Here is a 24065-nt window from a genome sequence, read left to right as displayed (position 1 = left end):
GGGGGGGGGGGGGGGGGGGGGGGGGGGGGGGGGGGGGGGGGGGAGAGAGAGAGAGAGAGAGAGAGAGAGAGAGAGAGAGAGAGAGAGAGAGAGAGAGAGATCAAAGGGGGGCTGTCACATCCAGGAAGAGGCTCAGAAAGCTTAGACTTCCTGTACTATTTGGAAAAGTTGATGAGGTTCCTGGAGCTGTCTGCCTCCACCCCTCTTTGGTATTTTTATTGCTATCTGTATGTTCTCTTATAATGAGCCAGAAAGCTCCTAAAATGGAAAGAGCTTGTGTGCACATTTTCTATGGCAACAAGGAGAGAACGAAGTGGAGAAACTGTTCTGCCAAGTAGGTGGGGAACCCAGGAGGGGAGGGAGGGTGTAACATCCCACAGTCTGCAACACAAACAGTGAGGGGAGGAAAAGACACAGGGGGACACACGATACCACACCGGAGACAGTCCCGGGGATTCAAGCAAGGACAGAGACATCAATCTACATTCATGGTTTCTAGACAGTACCTTACTGTGTCCCCTAGTCTGCTCTAAGCTCCCAGGCATATCTCAGCATCCCAAGTGATAGATTACAGATGTGAGCTGCCACTCCCAGCTACTTTACTGTCCTAATAAGAGACACCTGGACAAGTTCCTATGAAATAGGTAGAAAATTAATACTCTTCATAGTTAAGAATGAAAAAAAAGCACTTCTGGTGGTTAAAAGCACTTGTTGCTTTTGCAAAGGACCAGAGTTTGGTTCTCAGCATCCACATCAGCTCACAACTGCTGTTAACTCCAGCTCCAGGGAGTCTGATGTCCTCTTCTGGCCTCAGCAGGCACCTGCACACATTTGCACATACATGTACTTATGTATACATACATGCAACTAAAAGTATAAAGTTTAGAATCATTTCCTCGTTTTAAAATACCCCCTCCCAAATCAGCTTATCTCAACATTACAGATATACTAACTTAGGGAAGATTTTTTTTGCATCAAATGAGCTGATTAATGTGCAAATAAACTCCTAAGTCTCGGGCTTGGGGAGCAAATAGCATGAATAGTTCTCTGACAATGCTTTCTGTCTTGGAGTTTTTCTTCTTAGATCATCTAGCTGCCAGTATTTCATTTTAAGAGTGGTAATTATGAAAGGGGAAGAAGCTTTTTCCATGGTTTTGAATCACTAAAACTTCTGGGTTAAACGTTTTGCCCAAATATAGGCCTTTTGGTGATGAAGCTAACTCACCCTTTGCAACTGTAACATCCTGTTTATGAAGTGGACATAAAATGTCGTCTCTAGCATGTGGGCTGTGCTAGATTCAGAGTCTCTGTGCGCTTGTGTGTTAGAGTCCTGGCTGCTTGGGTGTGCTAGTTTCAGAGTCTCTGTGCGCTTGTGTGTTAGAGTCCTGGTTGCTTGGGTGTGCTAGTTTCAGAGTCTCTGTGCGCTTGTGTGTTAGAGTCCTGGCTGCTTGGGTGTGCTAGATTCAGAGTCTCTGTGCGCTTGTGTGTTAGAAGAGTCCTGGCCTCTTGGATGAAGTTGGGGGTTTTGGTTCTATTTCTTTTTGGGTGTGAAAGGGAAAGTCCTAGAAAGGAAATCATTTGGTTTCAGTGAAATGGAGACATCTGAAAAATGGAATTTGCCAGTGGGCCTGTCTTAGGCAGCGTCTCACTGTGTTTTCTAACCTGTTCTCAGGCTGTCTGGCCACGGTGTTTTTTGCCTGCTAGAGCCTCTCGGACCATTTGTCTTGCTCCTTTCACGTTCAAAAACATCTCTGAGGGCCCTGCAATGTCCAATTTGTTTAGAGGAATGTTCCATTGATACTTTACATTTGAACATGGTGTGCACTGTTTTCTCCCAGCCATGGGCCGAATGTTTGCGCATGCCCAGTGTCTGTGCAGTTGGTCCTAAGATGCTGTTTCCTGCTCTGCCCCACAGTACAGTAGGTCTACATGAGAGGGTTCTGATGGTGATTCCACATGTTGGTCTCTAAACATGTCTGTCTAGCCTGTCAAGTCTTGACTTAAATCATTTGTGTTGGTTTTAGTTAACATTTCTCTTATCCCTTATGCAGCTAGTGGTTATCTCCCAAGTAAGGCACTGGGGTTATCAGAGACAATCCTATCACTATTGTCCCATCAGTCTTTGCTCCACTTCTTCCATTCCTCCCCTTCCCAGGCTTGCCCTCATTCAACACAGCCGTTTCCCAGGTGCTCCCCAATCAGAGTGTCTCTTGAGGCTTCCCACCACCCTTTCCGCTTCAGCCACTAAGTTCCTTTGGATAATGCATTCAGCCATGAACACAGGCCATCTCGCCTATAAACATAACCCAGTCCCCACTGAGTTAGGGTCCAGCCTTTATCATCTTATACGCCCTATTCCTATAGAGAAATAGACTCCTCACTGCTCCTATGCTGTCTGAGCCCCTGAAAGAATCCTTTGAAGAGAGTGTGCCTTCTCACAATGTCTTGCTACTCACCCCTTGAAAGTTCCCTGTCTTCTCTCTTCCGCCTTCTGTGTTCTTCCACAGAACTATGTAACCTTTGTCCTACAGCGCCATATGCTCTATTGTGAGTGACTGTCTATGTGAGGCTTTCTTTCCTGTTTAGATGTGTGTGTGTGTGTGTGTGTGTGTGTGTGTGTGTGTGTGTGTGTGTGTGCACTTCCACCTTTTCTTGAGACGTGTCTCTAGTTCACTACGGCTTATTCCATGCTAGCCCAGGAACTTCTAAGAATTTTCTTGTCTCTATGACCCGTCTCTGGGTAGGAGTCCTGGTTACAGAGGTGAGTGCTCATATCTAGGTTTTACACTGGTTCTGGGCATCTGAACTCAGTGCAAGCACTTTGTACACCAAGGCGTCTTTCTATTCTCAGTGTGAGTATTTCTCAGGTTAAAGTTGGGTTTCTTAAGACATGCCCTTGTCTTCTTGTTCTGGTAAATAAATAAGCGTTTCAGTGTAACTACTGTTTGTTGTGCTGAATGGAAGGGTGTTTGGGAATGTGCACAGCAGAATCCCATAGTACACAAATTTCCTTTAACACTTCAAGAACACTTCTCTTCTTCCTCTTATTCTTTCTGGAGATATACATTGATGATGTCATGGAACTTCCTCAGAGACAATCATGGTGCCTTGCCTGTAAAGACATCAGTTCTTCCCAGACCCCTGCTTGCCCTGCTTCAAGCTTGTTACCAGACCATTCCTACTTAAGATGTCAACCCCTTCCGGTTCAGATGGCCGATCTGCTGGAAGGCACAGGTTGATAGGCAGTGGGAAGATGTAAATGATCCTCCGCATGGTGTGGGAACAGACTCTAATTCACAGTGTTTCAGTGGAAATGGAGAGAGGCTTAATACATATGGAGCAGTTGAGCTCTGAGAGACAGGTAGCCGTAAGTGACACAGGGACAGCTGCCATGACCCAGAAAGGGAAGGAAACATCCTTCAGAAGAACTTTTTGAACTTGTCCATGAAAACCTGAGAGTTGTGTAAGCAAGCATGAGAATCTCAGTGTGAAGGAAGAGGTTGGGTCAGAGGAGAAGGCGATGGGTCTGCCCTTGGACCACAGTTCGGCCAACGAGTGGAGATCGCAGTGGTTGGCTCGTGGGATTGCGATTGTGTGACTGACTTTGCCTTTCTCTGGCAGGTGGCTCGGACATCGAGTACCTGGACTTCTACAAGCCTGTGGTGTGGTTCTGGATCCTCGTTGGGCTTGCTTACTTTGCCGCCGTCCTGAGCATGATCGGAGACTGGCTGCGGGTGATATCGAAGAAGACAAAGGAAGAGGTGAGGCTGAGGGTGCGCGGAGTCAGCAGCCAGGTAGAGGACTTGTGGAGGATTGTGAAACGCTGTGTCCCATTCAGAGCAATGGGAGAAAAATCTATCAGTGTGCCGCAGAGTGAATAATGAATGCTTTCTATAATAGGAATTTAGTTTATTTTTTTTTTTTTTTTTAAATTTATTTATTTATTTATTAAAGATTTCTGTCTCTTCCCCACCGCCGCCTCCCCTTTCCCTCCCCCTCCTCCAAACAAGTCCCCCTCCCTCGTTAGCCCAAAAAGCAATCAGGGTTCTCTGCCCTGTGGCAGAGTTGTTTGTTTATGACTATTGTATGTTTTTCTGGTGGGACTTGCCAGCTTTGCTAGGGGAGTCACAGGTCTCTCCAGTCTATGCCCGTGTCACTCAGATGCCTTCCTCCAGTCAGCCTGTCCATCCATTTCATTATCTGCTGTTCACAGGCCAGGGTGCACCAGTGTTAAATCTTTGGTTTTTAAAAGCACATATCCTCTTTAAATGTCCATCCAAAAGAAAGGGAATAAAATAAGAAATAGTGAATTTGATTTCTTTTACAAATTCTGTCTTACTTTTTTGGAAACATGTCAAGTCAGGCAGTTTTTTTATCAATACCTTGCATGTTCATGGTAGCAAGCAAGAGTGTTATTTACCTAGCACTGTGTCCTGAGGGTAGCACATCGCCTCGTTGGGATTTCATGTATTAAGTCTAAGTGTGTCCGTCTGTGTCTCAGTTACACCATATGCCAAAAAACTTTTTATCATGGGAAAATCAGCAAGACAGAATGCTCCATATGTTAAAATGGGCCAAAGTCATCTTTTCGGATGGACCAGAAAGGATCTAAGCTGTGGGCTTGGGGTATGTGGAATTGGGAATGAGGAGAAGGGAGGTGTCTATTCTAACTTTCTATATACTGTTCTGAATCTTGAAATTCTCAGGGATAAAAAGACGTTGTAGCAAGGAAATATTTTAGATAATAGTAATAAAGAAAGCAGCTCAGGTGTTCATCTAAATAACTTTCAAATGCATTGAAATATTGACATTCATGTCTGCATGCACACACAATCATCTCTTAAAGCTTGAACTTTGATAGTTAGGGAAATATTATTGTGTGACACATTATATGCAGTAAATTAAATACATATACATTAATACTACTGTGATTGCAGAAAGAAGATCTAGAGGCCACCGTGCTGTAATGTAGCGAGAGATTTTGTATGTTTATATAGTTGGTGAAGTTGCTGTAGGGTATGTGTTTAAGCTTGAGAACTTTGTTTTGGTATTTTTGCAGGGGACAAACTGCCAGTGCAGCAGATCACTTCTCCAGAGTAGCATACTTAGTAGCAAGCACAGCAACTGCAGCAGTGTTTGGGGCTGCTAGAACAAGTGCAGTAAGAGCTCTATTTCTCCCTGCTCTGTAAGCCATTAACTCTTGAGGGTACTGGCAGGCATGGGCCATGGTGAGGCCTCACTCCTGGGCTTGCCTGGGTCCTAGCTGGCATGAGCCGTGGTGAGGCTTTGCTCCCTGGCTCGCAAATTGCCTCTTTTTTGCCATTTCTCTGGGCCCTCTGATGGAGAGAGAGGCAGGTCAGCATCTCTTCTTTTCTGTGTAAGAACACGGCTGTTATTAGATTTGGGCACCAGTCTTTTTTTCCCCCCATCTGATTAGCTGCCTTTGAAAAACCTGTCTCCAGATTCAGTTACTGTGAAGGTTTCCACTTCTGCATAGGGATTGATGAAGGCTGGAATACAGGCTACAATGCTGTCTTTCCAGATTGATATACATTTTTACAGAATGGGTTCGTTACATGTGGACTGTGAGGTCATGTCCCCATTCATGGAGGACTTCCCTGGCTCTCAGCTAAAAGTACGAGTGTGTTTTCATGCTAGCTCACCATGGAGAAGGCTAAAGGAAGAGGCTACTTTTCTCCTTACCACAGACCTTTTGGCTGCTGCCCAGTGTTCTGAGTGCCATGTGCCTTCTGGAAACAGCGTCCACGAGGGAGGCTGTGGCAAGAGACAGTGTGAGCCCCAACCTGCAGCAGCTCCAGTTGAACCCACGGAAAATGAATTTAATTTGAGCAGATGTGTATTTTCTGATTTATGATCAATTTAGAGAAATGTAGAATAGGGTCACAAATTTAGCAAAGAGTGTTGGTGGGGGAGAAGGCACAGTGTAACTAATTTGGGCATCAGGAACCAAATATTTGATAAATGGCATAGTGCTTAGTTATCTACCACATCGAGAAGATGATAGATAATTTAAACTTTGACACAGCTCAGCAAAGGATAGGATCACAGAAAAACCAAAGTGTGGACTCAGGATCCCGAGTGATAATCCTACGACTCAGAATAAACTGATTTTATTTAACAAGCCCTCCATCCGCTCCTCATTGGGACCTTAACAAGCCCAAGCATTGCATTATTATTTTGAAATATGGCTGAGCCATAGTGATAAAATACAAACAGATATAGATAATTATATGAAGGGTTTATATCGTTTTGAATGTTAAGCCATATGTTGTTTCCATGGTGGAATCATTTTAATAGAATAATCATAGAAGATTTGGGGAGTAAAGAAAAACATCATTTTCCCTCAGCACGTTGAAGTGAACATCATTGGTCTAGTGAATCCATTCGAAGGGCCTGAGGAGGAAGTCACTGAATGGAAGACTATGGCGTTGATCCAGAAGCACCGCACATAACTCTAGGTGGTCTGCGTTTCTCAAGGAAGGCAGGAAGAGTTTATTTTTTCCTGGAGACGTATGCATGTCAGAAAAGTGTGCTCCTTTGTTATTTTTAAAGTTCCCATAGAAAGTAGACCGAGTTTAACAGTAAATATGAATAGAACTAATTGTTTTCCTTATTAGCCCATATATCCTGTTCTGTGAGGAGATCATGTTTCCATTTAGGAAACAAGGGCTATTTCACAACAGGGTATATACTGACACCCAGTTCAGGTGTAACAAAATAAGGTGAGCTCACATCAGCCACAAAACAAAATCTGTCCCTGCTTAGGAACAAAGCAGGGAAGAATGAACCCTAACCCAGACATTGCTCAGTCAATTACTCTTTACCTCGGAATGTAAAAGCCATGACGTCTGTGTGCACTCTGGGTTGTAGTCCGTGTGAGGTAGTCAGCAGCAGTATCCCAACATAGATTGGCAGTCCTGTCACGTCTCGCAGAAGAGGGACAGAGGGACACTGTGGATGGATGGCCAAGCAACTTTCTTTCTTTGCAAATGCTATTTCTTTAATCTCTGAAAATATTGATGCTGAGTTAAGAGCCCAACTTTGGTGAGTTGGTCTTCTGTTATTTAAGAAAATAACCAGCATCTGGGGCCTCTAGTGCTCGGGTCCCCCAAAAGAATGTGAACTGGCTCTAAAATCATGAAGTGACCCAAGAATACCAGGGGAGAAATGTTACTTCCTCTGGACACATAGTGGCATTGTTGATCTCTGCACTCTGCTCTGGGTCATAGTGCAAAACCCGTTCAATGAAAGAACTTAGTGGATCAACATTACGTCCAGAAAATGGAAAGCTAAAGAGGAGGTCTGGGCTGAGTCCTGGAAATTTTGCAGAACAGGAGCAGATCAGCGTCTCTTATTTGAGAATTGCTTTCTAACTCCCGAGGCTTTAATGTCTCATTTACAACAGCTTCAACTTTCCCCTAAAAGCCTCTGGAGTTGCTGAAGGATTTTAGGGAAGTGGAATAAATGCTTTGACGAGAATGAGAAAGACGAGTTTGGAGATGCAGATGAGTGTACAGCTGGGAGGGATTGGTCCAGGGAGTCTGCGGTAACAATGCGGTAGAGATCAAGTATTTATTCCAAAAATGCTTGGTGGTTTGTGTGCTGAGAATACAAAACAAAACAAACAAAAACAAAAGAAAGCAAATGATGGTTTCTGTGATTCTAACTTCAGTAGGGTATCTACCACAGGAAATAACTCAGGAAATTAAGAAATATTGAACAGTTAGGAGGGAGAGGATAATTTCATGTTGACATTTATTAATTTGTGGGTAATTTTACATTTAAGTGATGTGGAGGCCCAGAGATGTGAGTCCTGTTTCACTTTGACCAAAGGTCAGAGAGTTTGAGCTTATTTTTACTCTTTCAAAGTTGTTGACAACAGGTGTGGCTACAAACAAGGTATGCTGACCTAGTGTGTGGTTACTTAGTGTTTGGACATTAAGATGTCCCATAGAGGTGGAGCTGCTCCACCCTGACCAAAAGTCAAAGAATTCAAGCCTATTCCTGTCCCTTCATTTTAAAACAGGAGGTTTGACCCAGAGAGTGGCTTCCTATGGGATACTTGGTCTACGGTGTATTCACTGCATATCCTGTCCAAAACATTAGAATGCTTACCTCGGGAAATAGTGGCTTGATGTCTCAGGTGTTAAAGCAAGTAACTGTTGTGTTTATCCTTTGTGTCGTGTTAAAGCAGTCTTTCGCCTTCTTCCCCCTTTTTGGACTGGGGTATATAAGTGCATGGAAAATTAATGTGGGTGGATTTAGTTTTCAGTATTCACTGAGTTGCCCTCCTGGTACTTTTCTATATCTCTGTATTTCTTTTCTATCTGTCTATTCTGCCTAATGTTTCTAATGCAAACACCCCTACCCTGGAATGTACAAACCCATCAAGGCTGGGCCCCAACAAAGTGATAAATCAAGTATAAAAAAATGGTTTTGCATGCCTAGATATATGGGGGAAATGGAGGCTGGGAAGACAGTTTGGGGGTCATAGCTATATAAATGCCAATGAGGGCTGTGAGTATAGATAAATATCTTCATTAAGATTTGTCCAACAAGACAACCATAGAGATTAAAACGAAACCTGAGGCAAAGCAGTCCTTGAAGGAGCTGAAGCTCAAGGTGGAGACTCACATGGCTAAATGGATCCTATGCTGGCAGATTCTGCCGAGGAGACAAGGGAGGTTTTCAGAGGATGATAAAATGATGGATCATCGCATTGGCTAAGGACAGTGGAAGAGAAAATGAACCACAGTAAAAGCCAACATCGCGTGATCAGATGAATGAGGTGGCTCATGTCCCTGTGGGGTGGCTGCCACTTGGGTTTCACTCCTGGGGAACTGTGTGGAAGTGTCATTCTGTGGGGCTTGTAGAACACAGTGGCCATCTCCTAAGATGCTCCTCTAGGCTTATCACACACAATTTCTAACATAGGCGTTTTTCTGTTTTGTTTTGTTTTCTCACCCCTGCCTGCTTCCCTCCCTCTCCGCTCTCCTTTCTTTACTCCTTCCCCTCCCTCTCTCTCTGTCTCATTTCCACTTCCAGATTGTATGGTTGACATTGTAGTTTTTTACTTTAATTTCTAACATACGGCAGGGGAAGGACAATGTGGGTTAGTATATTTTTTAAATCTTTCTAACATTCTCTGCTATTGAGATTCTAAAGAAGTTAAAGATGACCAGCTGAAGATAGACTCCAGACTTGCTCTACATGACCCTAAGACTTCTCCAGTATATATTTAGTGTGTATATGCATTGGAGATATTTCCTTTCCCCATACTGAAGTGTTATATGACTGAAGATACATGCATCACGCATTTTCTTAATCTTATTAAAAGTCTTATTTTAAAAATAGAATAGAGGCAGGTATGACGTGCTAATGAAATCCAGACTTTCACATCCCATGGAGATGAAGATGCTTCTCATTATGCCAGAGTACAAGATCTGAGCTTTAGGCTTTAATAAACCTTTGCTCGTTGGTATTTGACTCCAGCCCCATTACACTAAGGACAGTTCTTCTCATTGTTGTCTCAGTCTCGGCTCTGTGGCTTATTTATTGGGTAAAGAAGGAATCAAGAGGGAGAGTCAGCAGAGGAGAACATAGGAGTATCTGGTGCACAAGTATGAGGATCCAAGTTTGGATCCCTAGACCTACATCAATGCAGGGCAGGCATGGCTGCCCTCTGTAACCCCAGCACCACGGAGGCAGAGAGACATCCCCAGAGCAAGCCGGTAGCTAGATCAGCTGGAGTCAGCAAGTTCAAGTTCAGACTCAGCCTCGTCATGTCAAGTGGATAGCGACAAAGGAGGACATCCGTTGTCAACTTCTGCATGTAGGTACACCCGCAAACATGTGTCCACAGACATGTGAACCTGCATATCTATGCACGTGCACACCCTACACATACTCATCAAAAGTAAATAAAGTTAAAAAATCACACGACTAAGGTAAGACTGTAGTTATCCCAAGAAAATAGTAACTGGCAGGTGCCAGTACACTGGCTAGTTTCTAAGTGGAATTTTTTTCCTTTTGTCTACAAGAAATGGTTCTATCATCATCTGTATGATTTCTGAATGCTCATGGGATATGGAGCCCACAGAACTGTGAGTTAGAACTGGAAGGATCTAGAACTTGGAGTCTCCATTTCCTCATGAAACAGGGGTGGTAGTACTTTGTTTACAACTGAATAAGCATATTTTGGGTACGTTGTGTTGTGGCCAAATGCTTCCCTAGGTGCCTGCTTGATTTCTTCCCTGATTCTAATGACAATGATACAAATTATTATGGTCTGGAGAGCCAACTTAAAATTTCTTGCTGCTCCTGCAGAGGACCTGTGTTTGGCTTCCAGTGTCCACATCAGGCAGCTTACAATGACTTGTACCTCTAGATTCTAGGGATTCAACATCCTCTTTTGGCTCCGTGGACATACATACACACACACACTCACACATGCACACACACATAGGCACACATACACATACACACATGCACATGTATACACATGCACACATGCACACACATACGTGCACACACATACTCACACACTGTAAAATACAAGTAAAGCCTTTTGTGAAGCTCTGTGTTTGCCATCTGTGCAGCACCTCATGCTGTTCTGTGCACAGCTCCAATACATGTTTTTGTTCTATGGCCCTGTGCTTTCCATACCAACAGTTTAAGTGGCTGAAATAATAAGCAAGCACAAAATACAAAAAAACAAAAACAAAACAAAAAAACAAGAAAGCCTTGCTCCTGTATATATTGGCAGAATTCCATTATAAAATACAAGTCCAGAAGATTTTATGGGAAATGAGTATATAAATTTTTAAATGTTTTAGCTACTCTGTGAATCTAACATGTGTTTTTACTAAGTGTTATTTAAATCTACTCAGAAAGCTATTTTCTTAATTGTGTTCTTGAATTCAACCCACAGATTTTCTGGATCTTGCTGTCTCAATGGAGGAAGAATCCATACAGATTCTTACCTTTGCTAATAAAGTGACAGTGTCCTAATTACCACCTTAAGTAATATATTCTGGATTTTTCTTTTCTTCCTTTGAGATGTTAGGTCAGACACCATTGAGAAGGCGTGTCTTCTCCACTTCACGTGTTTCAGACCGCTGTCTGCCAATAGAAACCCAAGCGGTTCCTGCTCTTGGCTTGTAGGCAGTACAACAGGAAGGCAATTGCCTCAGCCTCCAGACAGTGTATAAGCAATCTCATTTACTGTAGAGATTACATTATAGAGAATGATTGCACCCGGATGACCTAATGTTGTCTACCCCGTTTAACTGTTTGTAAACCATCACTGAGACTTTGTGTCCAGAAAGGTGGCCACCACCAACTTACCTTTCAAAATTGTTTCTGAGCTCGCTCATCAAATCCCAAAGTAGCATGCTTTCTCATTCTTAGAGCTGAAATAAAGCCCATTTTCTACACACCCACTCCCTGATGTTCATACATGTAACCTCAAGTGGTGTGTGTTTGTGTGGTTTGTGTGGTATGTGTGTTGTGTGCATGTGGTGTGTGTGTGGTGTATGTGTGGTATGTGTGTTGTGTGCATGTGTGGTACTTGTAGTGTGTGTGTGGTATATGTGTTGTGTGCATGTGTGGTGTGTGTAGTGTGTGTATGGTATGTGTGTGGTGTGTGGTAGGTGTGTGTGTTGTATGTGTGTGTATATGTTATGTGTATGGTGTGTGTGGTGTCTACATGTAGTGTGTGTGGTGTGGTGTATATGTGTGGTATGTATGTTGGTGTGTATGTGTGTGTGTGATGTGCAGGTGTGTGGTGTGTGTATACAGGGGTTGATATCTGATGTCTTCCTCAGTCTCTCTCCCCTTATCTGGGGGAATAGGATCTCTCATTGACTCTGGAGCTCACTGATTTGGATAGACTGGCTGGCCAGCAAGCCCCATGTATCCCTCTGCCTCTGCCACTCCAATGCTGGGATTACAGTCGGGCACCAGCCCTCCTGGCTTTTATGTGATTGCTGGGATCCAACTCAAGGTCTAATGCTTGCACAGTAAGCGCCTCACTTGCTGCTCCTGCTTCCCAGATACCAGAGGATTCTTTCCAAACGAGTGTTTGTGGTTGTTCGAGGCCAAGAGTAGGAGGCACTCTGAGGTTTCAAGTTCTATGGTCATTTTTTTTCACCAAAGTGTGGCTGTCTAGTGGTCAATGGGTGGTGTCCTAACTATAGTGAGGAAATTTATCTCTTCCTGTGTCACGTTCGGTTTGAACCCAATAAACCAACTTCCTATTAATGATTGTGTTTGCAGGCATATGTGCACATCATGACAATGGGTAACACAATCTCGGGTCTCAGAGAAAAGAGTCGCCCTTTCTTTCCCTGACTAAAGTGGCAGGCATTGGTGACCAGTGCTGTGCTTCCGTGTGCCTTCCCTTCCCAGACATGCTTTAAGGTCACCTCTGTTTCCCTTGTGGTTGGTGAGTCACTAAAATAGAGCTGGGCAGCAAGTGTAGGCAGAACTGAGCAAATTGGATGCACTAATTGTTCCTGTGGCCCCCTGAGGTCTCACTTGCTCTTGGTACAGTCACCTCAAGGAGACAGGACTGTATCAACCCAATCTCTGTGTGACCCCAGGGGACAGATTCTTCACTGACTTCTGGGTGTCTGGAGAGAGTCAGAAATGAGCCTTTGCTGCCTGAAACCACTGATGCTGAGGCAGGGCAGAGCTTATTTGGTATGAGCCCCTCCCCATCATGACTGTTCTAGAAACTTCTAGCTGTTATTTCTCTAGCTCAAAGAAAGAGTGAAAATAGTAACCACGATTTGGAGTATTCTGAGTTTGTGTGCCACAGTCAAATCTGTGTTTTGCCTTTGTTCCCAACTCAGACAAGCTTAGACACAATTGTCAGTATTTATCCCCTTGAGGTTTTCTGCTGAGAGTGATGGAGGCAGGAAGGCTGCTCTGAGTGAGGTCAGGTTAGCCTAGGCTACATAGTGAATTCCAGGACAGCCTGGGCTGCGGAGTGAGATCTGGTCTCAAAAGAGCCAAAGGGAACCAGACAAAAGCCTGCAGATGGCTTTTATTAAAATAGAAGCATCAAGATAAGAATCGAAGTGAAGTGGGGCGGCTGGTTTGTGGAAAGTGCGGCTGTGCGAGCCGTGTCGAATGGCAAGTGCACCTGCCTTCTTGCATTCTGGCTGCTCACTCAGGACGGGTCCCTGGGAATCTGCACAGCCTTTGTTTCTAAATGTTCTGTATGCACTGAAGACCGTACTTCTCACTGTCTTGGGACTGTTCATTCATCAGGGGGATCTTGAGGGCTCGTGTTCTGTGTAGCATTTGAACAGGTTCTGAGAGAACCTAGTGAAATAGAGAATGGTCATAGCATTTGCCTTTAAGGTGAAAGTTGCAGGAGGGCGGGGATCTGTATGATCAGCTGGTGAGTGTCACAGCGTGGACACTGTGTTGGAGATGAAAGAGGGTGGGGGTGGAGCCATGCACAGACACAGGGATGATAAAATGATTAATGGACGTTCTGCTGTGTTGAAATGTATCCTGTCTCCCCCGTGTGAAATGCCACATGACTGCAACAGCTTTGAACGTGAAGAACATTCTCCATGAGGCTGTTGGTTTTAAATTTATCTTTTCACAATTTCATTACAAATATGTTATCGATAACTCCACCTTCTTCCCAGGAAATCCCCTCCTGGTTTCACGTTTCCTTTGTTTCTGCATTGCTGTATTTATTTGGAATATGTACTTGAGTGTGAGCAAGGAGTTCATTGTCTTCAGCAAGGACACCTGTCTCTAGCTACACCACTGAGGAAGCATGCTCCTCCTTCTAGCAACCATCAACTGCCTAGGGCTTCTCACTGAGGGGCAGGGCCTTAGGAGCCCCTCCCTGCTCTGTGATGGAATGTTGATAGGCTTAGTCTTGTGTTGCCTTGTGGACACCTGCTGTGGTGACCTGATGGGTAGAGCATTCATACCATGTCTGCAAGATATCATTGCCCAGCATCTCTACCTTCCTTGACTCTTACAGTCTTTCCACCCATTCTTCTGTGATGTTCTTGGAGTCTCTGAGAGGTCCCACTTAGGATGAGCACCCAATGGTCACTTACTCCCAGAACTTTCACCAGTTAGGGATCTATGCCTTAACTTCTGCTCACTTCAAGTCAAGAGCTTCTCTGACCAAGACTGAGATTAACTCTAATCTGTGTTATAAACATAAATATTTAGAAAACAGTTTGCTAGAGTGTCAACATAGCAGAACAGCAATAGTAGGTCTCCTCTAGAGCCTATGACCTCCCCAACCATGGACCTTTGACTGATTCTTCTGTACCAAGTATGAATTCCTGAGTCCTCAAATCCAACCAGACAATGGGTGGTTACCACCTAACAGTCATCTCACTATTGCACTGGTGAGCTCCCTTTGCCTGGCAGATGGTAACTTGTGGGTCTCACAGCTGGGTAAGATGGTTAATGACTTTTGTCCCCCAGTAGCCTGCATATGACATCCTGGCATCATGGAAACTAGCCATCAGAAAAAAATCTTCAGCTAAGCCCCAGCTTGATTCTATGTGCTGTAATTAAAGTGTGTGATGTTTTTAGCAAAGGGGTCATGTGTATTCCAGGTGTGTAGCTAAGAACAAGTGCAATAGCCTATGTTGTTTGGGTGGTTCTGGGGAATCTCTGACCATATTAGTTCCATTTCTGTTGCTGTCCTAAAAATATCTAAAAATCATAAAGCAAGTTGGGCAAGACAGGGTTTATTTTGGCTCATGGTTCCAGAAGGATCAAGTCCATCGTGGTAGAGAAGGCAAACAATGAGGAGTGCAATGCTGACTTGATAGTCAAGGAGCAGTGAGAATCACAGCTTATCCATACACAGGAAGCAGAGACAGAGAGAACAGGAAGTGAACTAAGCTATAAAGCATCAAATCCCGCTTCCACTGACATACTTCATCCAGCAAGGCTTTACCTCCTAAACCTTCTTTGACCTCCTAAACAAGAACAACATCTGGGAAACCAGTGTTCAAGTACAGGAGCTCACATGGGACATTTCTCACTCAAACCACGACTCTAGTCAACAACTCATAAGGAGGTGTCCTACACCTAGCACTGGGATGTTTCTTGGATAAACTATGGCTTTGGGGACCATCGTTATCCAAGCTACTTCAATTTAAACCCTTCTTACTTTTATTTTTAAGAGCTTACAAAATACTATGGTTCTAATATGGCTTTTTCATACTTCCTTAGTTTTAGTTAACATTTGTAAATGGAAGTTTCTGTCCCAGCCAGTCCCATAGCCATTCAGTCCCAAAGAAACACACAGAGGCTCATATTAATTATAAACTGTTTGAACTGTTAGCTCAGGCTTATTGTTAACTAGCTCTTAAAACTTAAATTAACCCATAATTCTTGTCTATGTTTAACCATGTGGCTTGGTACCTTTTCTTAGTTAGATATTCTCATCTGGCTTCCTCTGTATCTGGCTGGTGACTGATTCTCTGCCTTTCCTCCTCCCAGAATTCTCTTAGCTTTGGTCGCCCCACCTATACTTCCTGCCTGGCTACTGGTCAATCAGCATTTTATTAAACCAATGTAAGTGGCACATCTTTAAGGCATACAAGGGCATTACCCCACAGCAAACATTTTTTCCCATTTCTTCATCTTCTCCATCTCCACTTATACCTTCCCACCCCGAGTATCCCTCTTCTTCCACTGGAGAAAGCATTTCCCTCCCTGATTGAAGGCCTCTTCCCTCTGCTCAGTGTCCCCTATCTAACTTTGTGGACTCTGCAGGCATTCCCAGGTAAACACAGAAGTCTAAAATTTCTACATTGAGGTCCAACTGAGGTCCAATTATGAAGCGAGAACATATGATGTTTGTCTTTTGGAGCCTGGGTTACATCACTCAGTACTTCCCAGGCTCACCCATTTATTTGAAAATTCATAATTTCATCTCTCTTTGTACCTAAATAAAATCCCATTGTATATATGTACCACAATTTCATTATCTGTGAATCAGTTGATGGGCATCTGGGCAGATCCACTTCCCAGCTATTATAAATTGACCTGCAGTGAATATGGATAGGTACATTTTGCTATAGGAGTATTATAGCACCCATATGGTATGTGATCAAGAGTGGGTCATAGGTAGTTCTGCTTTGAGCATTTAGAGAAACTTCCACACTGATTTCCATGGGGGCTGTACCAGTTTACACACCTCACTTCTTCACATAAGGAATCTCTTTCCTCACATCCCAGGCAGCCAGCATTCCTTGTCATCTGTCTTCTTGATGTTAGCCATTCTGGTGCAGGTGAGATGTAACCTTAGATGACCTTAGTGCCAGGGGTCTAAGATGGAATATTTTAGTTATGATTGTTATTTATAAATACAATCCTGAGCTACTTAGCTTTCCCTGTAGTCTGCTTGTTTCTGACTAGACATGGTTAAATGAGGCAGGAGAGGGTTTGGATTTATATGTTTATATCTTTTGCCTCTGATCTGTTCCCCATGCCACCATTTATTACCACCCACTGATAGTGTAGCCTGTGTGTACTGAAGTGCTGGGATACATGCCTACGGGTGGCCTGCTCGAGAAATTGGTGGTTTGATGAATTGTTTAGACTACACGAAAGGGAATCTAGAATCCCCAGTTCCCGCTTCTCTTCTATTTCCCTGGAAGTTTCTGTTTTCTGTTATGCAAATTACAAGTGCAAGTTTCAGGCTCATCAGACTGAAAAGATAAAGGGTTTAGTGGAGGGGGAACTTGGGGATAACTCAAGCCTCCCTGAGCTTTATTTAAAGCCTTGAAGACGTCAGAATCAGACCAAGGCAAAATGCCCATCAAATTCACCCCCTCTAAGCAGTTGTTTATTGTGTGAGAGAATGAAGCTTGGTTTATTTTCATCAAAGATGAATAGCAATGGTGTCTATACAGTCCTGAAGAGACAGTATCCATAAAGTCCTGGAGAAAAGGGAGATATGACATTGCTCCCTCTTGCTCTTCTTAACCTTCCAGAATATTCCTTGCTCCTGAAGTACTATCTGTAATACAGGCTTCTTAAAATAACCATAGTGAGATATAACAGAGACTCTGTGCTGCTCAGCTCTATGCTATATGGGCACAGAAATAGATCAAATGGTGTTGTCGGAGATATAGAGTGATGCTGTAAGGACCAAATGTGGAAGTCAGCCTGTCTGCTAAGACTGACGGGGGATTGGGGATTCCAGGTTCTTTCTGTCTTGATAGAGTCTCTTTCTTCTCATACGGTGTGGGTGTCTACTGCAGGCAGCTCTGATCACCAAAGACAAGGTATGGTTCCAGCCACTCTGTCCTCCAGATACCAGTAGCCACATTCAGAGTCACTGTTTTCCCCAAGTTCTAGACACGCAAGCCAGCAGGTGCACAGCCAGAGCCGAGGCATCGCTTGGACACTTGGCTCAGGAGCAATCCCACTCTTCTATGGGGAGAAGCTAGCCCTTTCCACATCCCTGCCCCCGTCGCCTCTTCTGTTATTCTCTCCCTTTTCTTCCTGTGTCTGTGCCACAGTAAGAAGACTACAGCCCCGTGCCTGTCAGACAGCGGTCCCGGCAGCAGGCAGTATTTCTGAGGACTAATTTCTCAGTGCTATATTTGGCTTGTGAATGGCAGCCGGGAGCGCTTTCATGGTGTTCAGGAACACTCTGCCTCATTAGACCCTCTCTGCTGCCTTCCCTCATTAAAATAGGGTGGGAGACACTGCCGGGTTTAGAAAGTGCACATGCTCTGTGACTACGCTTTTGTCTTCCCGATTGTCTCTAAAAGCTTTCGACTTGTTCTTAAGGAGACAAAAGTGTGAGTCATGACCGTCCCAACTCGGGATCACGACAGAGGCGCTTCTCCAGACCAGTGCTTCATAGCATAACCACAGTACACAGGTAGATTTATATTGCATATCAGCATATGTTACAGTACAATATAGATGATTGTATATAAAACCACTGTATATAATAATACAAATTATGTATAGCATATCTAATAATGCTTATGTTATTAATATAGCATTATATTTATTGCTGTTTTGTATCCTGTAGTGCATAGATTATATATTGCTCTATATGGTAAACATGAGCTATATTAACTTAATATTCCCAATAGTTGTGAATAATGTACGAGGCACAAACACAAACCATCTATGTATAAAACATTTCTAAACACTATCATTAAAACTATTTACTCAAAGTGAAGTTAATGTTATGTATATGTAGGAATAGGAAGCATACATATTTATTTACTACATTTGGGTATTTTTTTCCTGCATGTATACCTGTGCCTCCAGAGGCCAAGAGAGGGCATCACATCCTCTGAAAATGGATGGTTGTGAGCTCCACTGTGGGTGCCGGGAACAGAACTCTGAAGGAGCAGCCAGGGCCCTCAACCTCTGAGCCATCCTCAGTCCCTGCAGAATTTACTTTGAAGAGAAATTTCTGGAAGCAGTTTCTCCTTTGAAAAAGAAGTTGGAAAAATACTTCCTCCTAGGTCTCATGAATATTTTCTTCAGCACACTGCTGTGCAGTTAGAACACGGTAAAAATATTTCAGAACCAGTAGAGCATCGATTTGGAAATGAATGCGTAAGCCTCTGCAAGGAGCAGCAGGAGAGCAGCGGAGTGGGGATGCTCTTCCAGCGCTCCTTCTCCTGTGCATCCTGTCCTGTGTTTCACACAAGCACCCCAGCCGCAGCTGACATCTGCACTATTCTGGTAATGTACTTTATCAGAGACTAGTTTAGCCAGGAAAGCAGAAACAACTTTTCCTGTGCCTTCTATAGAGAAAAAGAATCCATATCTACTTTGCCTGGGACAGAGTCTCCAGTGTGCTGATGTGAATACAGGCTCCACATAATGGCTTTCAGGTGTAAAATATCCCCATACTGCCTCTACTGTGTTCAAACATTAGTAGATGTATTAGGCCCTTTTGGCTGCTATAATAAAAATAAAAGAAACAACTTAGGGGAAAAGGATCTGTTCTTGCCTGTGGTTCAGGGATGGAGTCCATCCTGAAGAGAAGGAAGGGAGGGAGGGAAAGAGTGAGGAAGGAAGAGAGGGAGGTAGGGAGGGAGGGAAAGGGAAGGAGGGAGAAGGAAGAAAGGGAGGGAAGGAAAGGAAGAAGAATGGCTGGGTGGGTGGGTGGGTGGGAGGGGAGAGGGAGAGAGAAAGGGAGGGAAAGGGAAAGGAAGGAAGGGAAGGAAGAGTGGGCATCGTGACAAACCCCTCTCCGTGGCACTGAGAGGCTGCTTCCTCATAATTCGGTGGATGAGGAGTCAGAGAAGGGGGGGGGGTGTATTCTTGGGTATGGCACTGGTTTTCCCTTTCCCACGTTTTATTCATGGGCTGGTGCCTCTTGCATTCAGTGTCTGTTTTCTCCCCTCAGTTAATCGTTTATGGAAACTCCCTCCTACACACAGCCAAAGCTGAGTCTCCCAGGTGACTCCTCACTGGCTCAAGTTGATAATGGATATTGTACAACCAATCACGGTGAATAGTTTAAAGACTAGTTTGTTTGTATGATAATGATTTGAGATTTTAACCTCTCTATTTCAGGCGTTGAGATCAATGCCAGTGGTTAGAAGATAGCATGTTGGGCCTGCTCACATGATGATGAGAGCCCAGGGAGGAGCCTGGCAGACTCCTGGAGCTGAGACACACACTCCAGTAGAGTTAAATACATTAAATACACCAATAATACTTGAAGGAAGGGAAATTTTATAGGATGCTAGGAAGATGAAGGAATGGTGCCAGAGGGATCAGATGACTAAGACAGGAACTTAGTGTAACTCAGTTCATAGTGTTGGGTAATGCGACAGAACTGGGCCATGGTGAGGGATTCAGTCTCTGATGTCAACATCCAAGTGAGTGGTGACCTACAGCAAAGGTCACAATGTGAGGATGCTGAGGGAGATCTTCGGGAGGCTGTGCACTCCCGAGCTGTCGTTTATTATCTCCGCTTGGTCATCACTCACACGACACCCCAGTGTCCTTTCTGCAGAGCATCCAGTGATGTCCCCATTTTTTGGGAAACATCACCCATCCATTAGCTCATGGCAAAAGACTTTTTGTCACTTGTTAAATTTTGTTCTTCCTCACCCTCGTGGCTCAGGCGTCAGAGATTTTCCTGATGCCATGGCCACAGCACCTCTAATTTCTTACCTCACACTGTGTCTCCACACCATCACTCAGATCCATGGACCCCAGGACCCCTTCAGTCCACCCGATCCAACGTTCCCACAGCACAGCCTGCCTTGTCTGTGACTCCCATCAATCCACCTCTCTACTCCAGCCACCTCCAGGTTTTAGTAAGTCACCAGGAGAAAGGAATTGGCCTCTCCATGTGTGCCTCTCCATGTTTATCTGCATATTATACAAACATGCTACTGTGTCCCTGATCTAAAAGGCAAGATACTATTTCAAAACACATGCAAACAACTGAGTGTTAACAAAATGAACGTGAGCTTGCTTTTACATATTTTAATCGTACTTTTTCATAATAGAGAAGCTTTGTTTTTCTTGGTAAAAATTGATAATGACATCAGTGTAATGCATATGCTTTGTTAATTCTTAGATATTGTTTTAACTCTGTTACACATAGTCCTAATTTTGCTTTCTAGGGCTATTTTGATTTTTAACTTAACGGCTGTTGTGTCTGAAAATGGAGACTTCTGTAGATACACAGACTCCAGTGAAAAGGGACATAATATTTGATTTCATCGTTTGCTAAATGTGCAAATGGCATTGGAAAATGCTGGCTCCACCAATATCATACTGTCATTTTTAGGGCTGGCTCTGTTCAAATTTGTCGAAAGTCTTCCTTTGAGAGATTTTCAAACAGTTTTAAAATCTTCTTCCAAGCTTACTAAATATCATTCGCAAAGCTTTCTGCTCTTTATTGGGACACATACAGTCGTAACGGTTCTAAATGAACACTCAAACATCGTCTCCTCCCATGCACACATAGAAAAAACAATTGAAGAGCAGCCTGTGTGTCTTGGATCTCATGTCTCTGAAAAGAGTAAATGTGGCAGTTTTTTCTTCTTTTTTTTTCTTGCAAAATATCTGTCATATAGCATCTTGCAAAGTCATTTGTCATCACAGAGCAGAGCATAAAATTTAAGGAAAAAATGATCTTTAAGTATTCTGCCCTCAGAGATCCATTGCATTGGAACATAAGATGCCCATGGCCGAGTCTGTCCAATCAGCATGCCAGGAATTCTATTTAGAATTCTGCTTCCCGTTGCTGAGAGCTCATAGCCTGTAACAGATCACTGTCTGTTGGGAACAGTGAAGGGGGGACGTTCCTGTCCAGCCTCCCACCGAGGACATCTGCCCTGCCCTCTGCATTCTACCCGGATCACAGGACTCTGAGGGCTTAGAAGCCGCCTTTGTCATTCTGTGCTCTAAGTGTTAGAACAACGTGATCATAAATTACAGTAGGTGTTCTACTTGTCCACAGAATATTTTGTCAACTCAAGGCAAATTTTAAAAAAAAAAATTCAAATCTGATAGTTTTATTCTGAATTTTAAAATTCTCCGTGTGGCTCTGAGAATCAAGTTGAAAATCTTTTACACGACTGGTAATCTCATATACTCTGTGTTCTGTTGACTTCTCAGCCCCATCTTGAGGGTTTACCTGGGGGATTCTCTCAGTGCTCTGGACACCAGGCTCCATGACACATCAGTTCCATCTCTTCCCCGTGTGGAACCATGGCCTCAAGCCCACGGCTGTCTACCTGTCACCCTGCTGTCCGTGGATCATTCAGGTCACAGATGTACTGCCACATCTCTGCCAATAGTCAATAGTCCCCGGCACTCAGCCCAAGCCATCCCTCCTCTCAGGATCTCATTGGAAGTCTTCATTCTGTCGCACTTATTGTGAGACAGGGCGTGGTGGTTTGAATAGGAATGTGTTTGAATGCTTGGCTCACAGGGAGTAGCACTATTAGGTGGCCTTGTTGGAGTAGGTGTGGCCTTGTTAGAGGAAGTGTGTCACTGTAGAGGTGGGCTTTGAGGGCTCAGATGCTTCAACCCAGGCTCAGTGACACACAGTTCTTTTCCTGTTTGCTGCCATGATCATAGTGGACTGAACTTCTGAAACTCTGAGACTGCCCCAATGAAATATTTTTCTTTATAAGGGTTGCCATGGTCATGGTGTCTTTTCACACAATAGAAACCCTGAGTAAGACACTGGGTCTTCTGTGGCCCTAGTGGGCCTTATGCTTAATATTGCAGCCCAGCCTGATTTCAAATTCATTATTCTCCTGCCTCCACTTCCCAAGTGCTAAGATTTCAGGTGTGTGTCATCATGCCTGGCTTTACTTTCATCTTGATCTTACTTCATCACAGTTTATGTTATTCTGTGTGATTGTGTGTCCTATGTGTGTGAGCTCTGTTGGGGCAGGGCTCTTCCCTTCAGCTGGTTCAAGTAGGTTTCTGAGTTGCAAACCCCTTCTCATGCCCATCGTTCTGCCCAGGACTCTGTATTGCCCATATCCTCCTTCGTGACATTATCAGCCAGTCTCCCTGAACACTTTTAATTAGGCAGTCACTGTATACATAGTAAATCGGGCAATTGAGAGAGCTAAGTGTGTAAAATCAGACTTTCAAAATAAATTGCTTTGTGTGTTCTTCCTCTTTTAAGACACACACACACATACACATGTACACACATGCACACACATGTACACACATGCACACACATGTACACATACATACACATGCACCAATGTTGAATTTACTTCATGCGGCAGGGGTTCATAACATTGGCTGAGTCACATATCCCTTGGGATTTGTTTTACCCTTCTGTGGTCTTCTTTCTCCAATTACAAACGTGAATCCTAGTAGCAAATGCCTACTATAAGATGTCCTTATAGGTTTCTGGCCGGATGACCCTTCCCACATTGGTTATGTCTAAGGTATAAAAACAGTTATATTTTCTTCTCAGAGCTTTGAGGTAGAGGATAATAAAACTCTGAGTCTCAGAGGGTGTGGAGATGGCTCAGTTGATAAGACAGAAGACCTTAGTTTGGAGCCCCAGCAGCTACATCAAAGCCTACCATGGTAGTGGCATATGTCTGAGGCATGTGTCTGTAATGCCAGCACTAGGGAACTAGAGAAGGTGGAGTTCCAGCCAACCCAGGCAGGTTGATGAGCTCCAGGTTCAGTGAGAAATCCTGCCTCTTAGATTTCTCTTGTTGTGATAGAGTCCATACCAAATGCCTCTTGAGGAGGAAAGTATTTCCTTATCCGTCCTCATCAGTCCATTGACAAGGGAAGCAAGGTATGAGCTCCAGCAGGGCAGGAACCTGGAGGCAGGAACTGAAGCGTCAACCACGGTGGGGGGGGGGGGACACTATTCACTAGCTTTTCCTCTCCGTGGATTGCTCACCCTGCCTTTGTATACAACCCAAGACCACCTGCCCCAGTATGGTACCTCTCACAGTGGACTGAACCCTTCAGTAGCAATCATTTGCGGAGAAAATGCTCCACAGTCTTGTCTACAGGCCAATCGGATGGAGCCATTTCCTCAATCCAGGTTCCCTCTTTCCCCGTAACTCTCACTTGTGTCAAGTTGATATAAAAGTAACCAGTACATCCTGCATCAATTAGTGACTGAGAAAGACATGGACTCTGACTTCTGGCCTCCACACACACACACACACACACACACACACACACACACACTCCTATATACAAAGTGTCCCTGGTTTCTCTCCATGGACCAAGAGCAGTGGGTAGAGTGACCAAAATGTTCTCTTGTACTTGTTTGAGCCCTGTATTTGACCAGCAGTCATGCTGAACCTTAATATTTGTTTTTGAAAGGAAAGGGTTTATTTAGCTTACAGTTGTAGTCCATCATAAAGGGAAGTCAGGGCAGGAACTGAAGCAGCAGCCGGGAGAAATGCCACATACTGGCTTTCTCCCTTGGGCTTGCTCGGGCTACTTTTTTTTTTCTTTTCTCTTTTCTCTCTTTCTTTCTTTCTTTCTTTCTTTCTTTCTTTCTTTCTTTCTTTCTCTCTTTTTTGTGGGCTCCT

At 43.9% G+C, this 24065-nt stretch overlaps 1 protein-coding gene across 4 annotated transcripts in view; it reads left to right on the top strand.

Moving 5' to 3' along the window:
• Positions 1-24065, top strand: part of Kcnk2 (potassium two pore domain channel subfamily K member 2) — a 176751-nt gene that overhangs the window by 135876 nt on the left and 16810 nt on the right. For all 4 annotated transcript variants that reach the window (XM_050148294.1, XM_050148295.1, XM_050148293.1 and 1 more), the window contains one exon: positions 3622-3761. In XM_050148294.1, the coding sequence (XP_050004251.1) occupies positions 3622-3761 (140 nt within the window). The remainder of the gene's footprint in view (positions 1-3621; positions 3762-24065) is intronic.

Source organism: Alexandromys fortis, unplaced genomic scaffold (assembly GCF_014885135.2).
Source record: "Alexandromys fortis isolate MF-2015 unplaced genomic scaffold, M_Fortis_MF-2015_v1.1 scaffold_62, whole genome shotgun sequence".
In the NCBI taxonomy this organism is placed as follows: domain Eukaryota; kingdom Metazoa; phylum Chordata; class Mammalia; order Rodentia; family Cricetidae; genus Alexandromys; species Alexandromys fortis.
The sequence above is the reverse complement of the archived record's forward strand: the minus strand, read 5'-3'. Positions and strand labels throughout refer to the sequence as shown.